Genomic DNA, 8,816 nt, shown 5'->3' with positions numbered 1-8,816 from the left:
TAATTTTGATTCCAATTGCATCTCGCCCGTTACATGACTTTGGAAGCATCCATAAATTTAATTTAATTCTTCTTTGATAATAACTGATCTTAAATTTTATTTACTGTCTCTAGTTGACACCTTTTATCGGGTATAGGTCTTCAGTACATAGACTTCAGTGTTTATTACTGCTGAGGAAACAATTTATTGTCTTCTAGGTGGGACTGTGAGTTGGTGGGCTCTGAGTTTTGTTTATGTAAGGACACTGACAGTAGCTCTGGCCATATAGCGTCATTGAGTTGGTGGACTCCGTGACTAATCACAAGATGCGTTGAACTTAACAACCATATGTGAATCGAAGATGCAGACGAATTACTGCTACGTAAAGCTGTGCATTTGCGAGGGATGGCAGGAAGGAAACGAGGCTTGAAATTTATTAAGTTTGGAGTTGTGAGGACGACTAAACGCAATGAAGTCCTCTCCGGCGAACAGCGGCGTCGATACTGAACAAAACTTGAAACTGGCTTAATTATCAGTTCTTCACAGGGCTTATGTCGACAGAACGTGATTTATTTTGCGTTATGAAGTTGTGCAACATCCTGTTCAGCCTCCTTCACATTCCATCTTCGGGGAGTAAAAGACTGGCGTGCTTTTCGTTCAGTTAACAGATAAAAGAGTGTCTAGAATATAAAACGTTTTAAATTATGGAAACCATGAAAATTTGACAAGGAAGAAGATAGAATCGAGAGAATGCGAGTGGAGCTGATAAATGAAATTGGCCAAATCTGTAAGTGGTCACGGAACAAACCTATTTATCTGGATCGTTAAGTGCCTTCGTTGCTGTTCAGTGAAGGGAACTCCCCTCGGGCCGTATTATGTCGCCGTAAAAAAGCTGCCTGATGAGACAATTAAAAAGGAGGATTCATCGTGCCCTTTTATATCGTTTTCGTACAGAAATAAGCTTCATTTACAAATTAATAAGTTTTTCGGCGTATTGTTGTGTTTTTACTCCTTAAAAGAAGAAATTGGACTGATGCAATTTTCAGTACAACTTAAAATACATCATTCGAGTTTTGATGGCTATAATTTCCTGTTGATATATGACGTATTTTTAATCACAGAAGAGTCCTGAATGGCACTTGGAAGTATCATCTAGGTAATTGGATTAAATGTATTTTTATTGTTGTTTATTTTATTTAGTTTCTTGGAAATGTCAGCTTTGAGCGTGGGCCACTAGTGTGAAGTTTTTGTATATTCCACTTATATGTATGTTCTCTGGTTACTGACGTATGTTTTGTGAATTTACTGACCGCATTTCAGATTATTACCTTTTAGGTGATGTACAGTTTTCTTTGAAAAACCTCGGGGCAAGAAGCTATTCCGAAGCCTAGGAGTAGATGGGACAATAATATGAATAGGTTAGGCTATTTTAGACGCAAGAACCTGAAAGTTTATAAAGTCGGGAACATTTTTGACCATTCGGCTAACTATCGAGTGCTGAGGGAATTCTCCAAACCACGAAAATTAATTACTAATCAATTATTTAGCGAGTTAATCGATTAATTAATTCTTAGTAGTATATCAGTGCGCATCCAGCAAACTATGGCCACGTTCTTCTCTGTTATCCATTCATTCTTCGATTTTCCATTCGACATTAGGTAACGTGCGGCCGATAATTTATAGTTAAATAAACAAAAAATAATTTATTTTTAGCCAACTTACTATGAAAGAATTGGGTTGTAACAGAAAACATTTTAAGTGCGCGCATACTACGCAGTTTCTGTGGTTAATGTCATCCCAATCCATGTACTTTGATCGTAAACGTGAAATATAAATTAATAATTAAAAAACAATTTCTAATCGTCATTATCCTTCCTCAAGAAAATACTACGTTTTGGGAGATGGCTGTTCCTCGTCCTCAGGCGAAACTGCACAGTCGGGCCCGATTGAAAGTTAAAAATAAAATAAAATCAACAGTATCGTCAATAATATTTAAAGAAAAATCAAGTGTAATTTTTTTTTCCGTCATGTATAAACAGGTCGTGGCAACACAGTTATTCGTTTTTAAACATGGATGCTGAAAGTTCGTGTCTACTCTTAACATGACTTGCTTATGTTGACGGAAATATTTCAATATTGAGATCGTATTCTTTTGTAGTTTATTGGCGGCTTCGATTCCAGTTTACTTCTTATTACAATGTTACATTCTGAGAACATTCATCAACACTAGACACTTATTTAGACTATACTAACATCTCTGTTCAGCACAAATACATATTTTTAAGATTTTGATTTTCTCGTATATCTATCAAGTTAATTATTTAAACGTACATACTAATTAGAAAACTCATGAAATATTTTATAAAACGAATTTACTTCTATAGTCTGCTACTTAGAGAAAATAAAAAAAAACAGTACAAAATATCAGATTTCCAGCCAGTAATTCTATCATAACACTTAACAAACACACGATATTAATCCATACATTAACCAATTTACGATTACTGCAATATTTTACTCAAGTTTCTGTCATATGTATTTCTAGAAACTAACTAATTATAATATCACTTAGTTTTATGATGCGTTATAAATTTACAGAGGAATAGTTATATTTTTATTAGTTGGGATTTCTCTGCCATCTATTGGCTCTGATATAGTACTGAATTCTATATACATTCATGAAAAATGTACACACTATAATTTATACACAAAGACACGTACCTAGTTTATTTTAATTACTTATTAGTTGACAAATACCACCTAGCTAAATCATATTTCAGTAGATCTAATTACATATATGGTAACATTACATCTAGTGCAACTTTGGCTGAAGTGTCTAATTTGTTAAACATTTGTTGTGAGATTAACATAATATAAGTATACACCTATTTCAATTCGCGGCGTGGTCTCAAAGAATATTACTTAATTGTTCTTGAAACAGCATTTAATATTACTTTATTCAGTTCACAGATCTGAGGTAGAGGTAGAGCCACTTGCTTAATTTAAGTAGTTTTGATTGAGACGCGAGTGGAAGGAATCGTGGAGAATGCATTGTATTCTAGATTTTTGTATTATGTATCGAGAACATTAGTATTAAAGAGTAGGAAGATAATTATAATAAAGATGAAAAATGCCATCGTCTGGATTTCTATGAGGGAATTCGAAAAGAAACCAGACTAAGTTTGATGTTGCACCTGTATTTTATAATTTAACAGTTATTTTTTTATATTTTTAAGGTCGCTTTGTACATTAATTAGCATCTCTGATGTTTGCAATCAATTAATTTTCCAACACGTTAGTTTGCCGTAATGTATCTGTACTACAGCTTAATCCATAATAATATTAGGCAGTATGTTAAACATAAAAGGTATGAATCACGTCTTTGAAAAGTGATTTTAGTGTTTCGTGTCCTTCATTTGCTGCGAAAACATGTCAGTATAAATCAGGACAGCTGCTTGTGGCAATATGTATAGACACTTATGTTATCTTACATTGAACTTCTAAGCTTTAATTCTATTTTTACCTTTAAAATATACGACCAGTTATGTATAACGCTCACTAATATCTATCAGATATTTTTATTCTATCCAAATAAAAATTTTGTTACCTCAAGTCTTCAGATGGTAATAAATCAGATTTCTCGTTAGAAATTAAATGCACGTGAGATTCAGAAAGACACTTTGTCGTTTAATCTGTAACACATTCACTGATTATTGTTTTTTCATAAGTATTAAAGTTTCTGTGACCATCTTCATAGATTCTGTAGGATCTTACCCATGTCATCACTATTAGAAAGATGATAACTCTAAAATGCCTAGTGCTGCAAGTAATGTTAAGGACTATTTTTCTTCACAAAACGACTACAGACATCTTGCATTGTACATGAATCACGCCACTCAACAAATATATCTATAAACTAATAATAATAATAATAATAATAGGAAGTGGTGTTATTAATATTTTGCTTACCATTCACTTCTATACATATCAGTCTTCTCTTATGGTATATCGATAACCTGTTCTTCTGTTGACATCTCATACCGTATTTACTGGCTTATAAATGGCACTGTGATTTCAACGGTAAAACTGTATTTACATCATAAACATTAGGTATTACAAAATCAGATATTTTAATGGACATTTTTGAGAGTCAAATTCGTCATATGTCAATTGCAAATAACTTTAAAGTTAAAATTATAGGCTTATTTTATTAACAACTGGTCTTTCCTTTTATTGGCTTCAGTGACTGAGCTTATCCTCTCTCTAGCCATTAATAGAGTTTAATGAAATTAATAGTTGTAGGTATTTAAATATTTGCACGCGCAATAAACTATGAGATTGGAATTTTTGCTCCAAGTAATCAAATAGTGTCCTTTTTTTAAATCCAACACAATATGAAGATTGTCTATTGTCTAGCGACGTTTTTCGCTATAAAATAAAATATAATCGTCTAATTCGTACTACTAATTGACAGTAAATGTATTGTGTAACAACTGACTTTAACTAATATTAAAATATCATAAATGTCTTATGATTTAGTGCCACGTAAGAAAATTTAGAGCAGGAATCGAAGTTCATCAAAGTTCAACACGCTGGCCGTAGCACGTCGGCGGCAATAATATAAGTTTAAAATCAATTAAAAGTGTAGGCTTAATTAGTTTAAAAGGGAGAACACATCGGGTGCAATGATACATCATGTGTTTGTAGTCTTAACATAAGCCACATGAAGTGTAATAAAAGATTTTAATTCTAGAGACGGATGGACGAAATAATGAATGGTTGCGGTAAAACCACTGTTTAGACTAAATATACCTGTCCTTCGTATCTAGCAGGTACCAGGTTCAAATACCAGAAAGGACTATTCGTGATGTTATTCAATTTTTCAAGGAATATGATGGGATAATTCCTTATATTAGGTTGCAATTGTTTCTACGTAATTGTCATTTCATAAAAAACTGATTCATAATTTATCTCGCGACGCTGTAAAGCCAGTGCACGTGACGAACGTCGTTACATCATCCGTGAGCCTCTGGCTTTCCCATTGCAATCCACGTGTGTTGAACACTCTACAGTGTTCGTTTATCGAAAAGGCAGAACCATGCGATCAAACGAGAAGTGAAGATGTCATTCAGTCACCAGTACATTGTATTTCTTCAGATACGGCAAATATCGAGACTATGCTAAGAATATGTCCATTGGTGATGATATTGCGTTCAGGGACGCACGGCGCTCCTTGAAGCGTCTACCGACAGGAACAAGTGTCCACACTCATAGCCGGGTAGTTCTTGAGGACCACGTTGCCGGCGTCGTCCATGTATAGGAGCGTCATTGGCGACAGATGGTCGGGAACACAGCATGGCGCAGGAACGTCTGGTTGCATTCCAATAGCGTGGACGAGAGACTGGATTGTGGCGTGATTTGTCGGCTTCAGAGCCTGCGGTACAGTTAGAAGACATCTTCTAATTATCTTTGAAGTAACGTTGATGTTAAATCGAAATTAAAAGTTCTAAATCATTTTAAGGCAATATTTTGAACATGTGCTCTATGTAATGTATTTTAAACTCTTGCTGCTAGTAAGGAAGGAGATTGGATACTATTATTTCAAGCATTGAATAAATCGATTGTGTGACAACGATTTTTATCGCATCAGGAAAGTCGATTGAAGGATCTTTTATACTATAATATTTTTCCTGAAATGTTTACTCAGAGTCCCTTTAAGGAAATGTCGAGGTGTTACGTTAAAATAAAAACGTTGTCGTGATAATTTATGGTGCTTATTTGCATTCAGATGCTTCATTTTGTATTATGAGGCTAACTAGAATAATAAATTAATAATTTTACAATTTTGTGGTACCTTTACATTTAAAGTAGTTAACATGACAATAAACATAGGTAAGAGTTGTCAGCACTGCAGCAGTATGGAAATTACAATTTATAATGCGTCGTTGCACTCTTTAAATCTGCCAGCTGCCCTGGAATTCTCCTGACAGGTATTAATATGTTGAAATACAATAAACTGTGCATACTGCGGTCATACCACCATTGCCAATCTTGTGAGTCACAACTGGTGCTTGTTGCAGTGATAACACAATGTGATAACAAATATACTTACCCCTTCTAACACGGCCTAGGATCATTAATGAAAACTAAATTGGCCATATTATGGAGGGTAGAGGTGGTGGCCTAATTGGAGATAGTTTCCCTGTAATTTCTAAAGGAACTGAGCAAAATCATGAAAGATTTGAGTACGTAATCTCTCGAATCGTAATGTTAGTCGGTGCCGACGATCCATTAGAGCGATTGAATTAAGGATTAATTGGATGGTACTTGTAGTATTCAAGGGGCAAACGATAAAAGTACACAGAACTGTGGTCTGAAAGACTCGAGTGTTTATGCCTCCTGAATAACGTAGTCACTGGTGTGAGAATTACTTCAGAATGACTATTTTAAGTGGGACCCACTATATCGAGATTGGGTCCGATGCCAGGCTTTTGTGAACTTAATGCTAATCTTCGGGTAAAATAAAGACAAGGAATTTCTTGTTGTGAAGAGTAACTGTTGGCTACTCAATTAAAACCCCATACGAAAAATCAATTATAGCAGTAGTTATACCACCTAATATGTGGAAACTGAATTATTGTTAATTATAAGTAATTTATTGTTACTTAAATTTTAATTAGTTCGAGTGCTTTCATATTTCTCCTGTCATCACGGTGAATCGAGTGCTGGATCAACATTCATCGTACATTCCAGTTTGTGAATTTTAGTTAATGTTACATAGTTTCTAAGTAAAACATTTGCCAGCAGTTTCCAAAACCCCGTACGGCATGGTAATTTAAAGACAGAAAACGTAGAATTCTGAACACAAATATTTAAGCAGACATGCCCACTTAGAGTTCTGTTGCCGATCTACCACTCAAGTGGGTCTCATTTTATTGAGACGTAACGGAAATGTTTTGTGTTGAACTTTATGTCAATAACATTAAAGGCTTTGGTTTCCGAGTATTCGGCTGGCTCTCGTGTTTCCCTCGTATCCATAAACGAGTGTTAATATACTTACACAGCCTTCGTTGCTGTTTCTTCTGTCCTCATGGGACCGCCTCCTTTTAGATGGCTAAAAAGCAGCGAGATAAGGGAAACAGTGACATGAAAAACACACATTCAACATATCCATTCACATTTTCACATTGAATCTTATGTGTTCCTATCATAACACACTCATCTAGTCGAGATTACTCTGCTTACTGTAAATTCTGCAGTCACGTGATGTTTCGTTTGACCTGTTCATTAAGCTTATAATTAACTGTCGTTAATTCTGAGTATCTGGCATGCAGGGAAGTGAATTCGACATAAGGCTTTAAAAAATATAATAGTCGTTAGCCGTTATTGCCAACAAAGTATAAATAAACATATGGATATTGTGATTACTGCAAATTATATAGTTATAAAAAAATAATTATTCCCTGTTGAATGATGTTAATGTGTAGTTTATTTGCCTTGTCAGAATGCTGTAATCATCTTAGGATGATTAAGATTAATAATGAATTGGAAAGAATATGAAATGGCGCGTTTGTATCCCGATTTAAGGTTCTATCCTGGTACTCGTCTGATGGGCTGAGGAAAACCACGATCAATATCAGTCGGACGAGTCGATCGTCGGCTTGGTATTAGAACCTGGGTCTCCCGAATACGATGCAGGGTTACTAATCACTCTACCATAATGTTCCTTGCTGTCTCCATCACCAGGGTGGTTGCGCTGTGTAGTCTGGTAGAAGTGTACCGACGTTTCACAGGTCCTTGCGGCCTCCATCATCAGGGCGCCCAGATGATGGAGGAAGCAAGGACCTTTGAAGCGTCGGTAAACGTCTAGCGGACTACATTGTGGAACAACCCAGATGACAGCCATCTTCAAAATTGCTTTTCTGTGTACTTGTTTATTCATCTACCTCGGGAAACTTTAGTGCGTTCCAGTAACGTGGAAGAAGCCAGTGCGAATTGTGTTGTTGGGGTAACCAGGGAGACACGAGTTGTATGGCTTCAGAAACCCTACAAACTGAAGAAATAAATCACAAACAGAGAACACATTTTTGGACGTACGGAAACTTCCGATCTTTTTTCACTCAGTATTTGAATTACTAGACGAAGCGTATTATCATGCGTTTAAATAAATGAATTGAATAACTAAATTAATGGACCGACAAAGTCATCCACTGTTTCTCCAGACTTTCTCTCGAATTATCCTTAGTTTTTCGCATTCAGGCAGTTTTGCGAAAAGAGGTATTGAGAAAATTTAAGTCTTGCCAGTATAGGCCTACACTGGCCAAATGAATAATGCAGGGGCTAATTAATCGGGGTCCGCCTGGTTTAAACGAAATCTCAGTCTGACTAAACTGGCCTAAAACCTTGCTTTGTTCATATGTCGTAAATATTAACTGTTTACAGCGACAATCTCAAAGTAGTCTCAAGATAGGATTTGAGGTTTTTACGGCGTTGAGTCCGATGATGGTTGTCTTCTGAGTATTAATTGCCCTGATGATGGAGGCAGCAAGAGCCTCTGAAACGTTTTAAACTCGTTTTCATACACCGGAATTTGAGCTGACTTCTCTGTGGTTTTAAGATGTATGTTATGTCTGCCGGCTTAGAACGTTGGGTAACTAAACAATTTCAAACAAGAACATAAAAATTACAATTACTCTGTTAAGGTGGCGTAACGCGTACATACAAAAACACTCTAAATACCATTGCTACGATTTAAACCTTCGATATCGGTTTACACATCATTTGACACCCTTAAAAACAATGACAAACGGACTTTACCACTGTTAAGTCTTGCAGCA

At 35.6% G+C, this 8,816-nt stretch overlaps 1 protein-coding gene across 2 annotated transcripts in view; it reads right to left on the bottom strand.

Annotated features, from left to right (window-relative positions):
* Positions 1 to 2,121: 2,121 nt before the first annotated feature.
* LOC110831032 (uncharacterized) overlaps positions 2,122 to 8,816 on the bottom strand; it is a 79,546-nt gene continuing 72,851 nt past the window's right edge. The window contains exons 5-6 of one of the 2 annotated variants that reach the window (XM_022066562.2): positions 7,040 to 7,093; positions 2,122 to 5,413 (exon numbers count right to left, since the gene is read on the bottom strand). In XM_022066562.2, the coding sequence (XP_021922254.2) occupies positions 5,222 to 5,413; positions 7,040 to 7,093 (246 nt within the window). In that variant the 3' untranslated portion in view covers positions 2,122 to 5,221. The remainder of the gene's footprint in view (positions 5,414 to 7,039; positions 7,094 to 8,816) is intronic. The other variant, XM_022066563.2, reaches the window with a different exon arrangement.

This window comes from Zootermopsis nevadensis, unplaced genomic scaffold, assembly GCF_977971745.1.
Source record: "Zootermopsis nevadensis isolate Lab colony 2312 unplaced genomic scaffold, Znev_1.0 Znev_ptg000030l, whole genome shotgun sequence".
Lineage (NCBI taxonomy): Eukaryota > Metazoa > Arthropoda > Insecta > Blattodea > Termopsidae > Zootermopsis > Zootermopsis nevadensis.
Note: the sequence above shows the minus strand (reverse complement) of the source record. Positions and strands in the feature narration are given on the sequence as shown.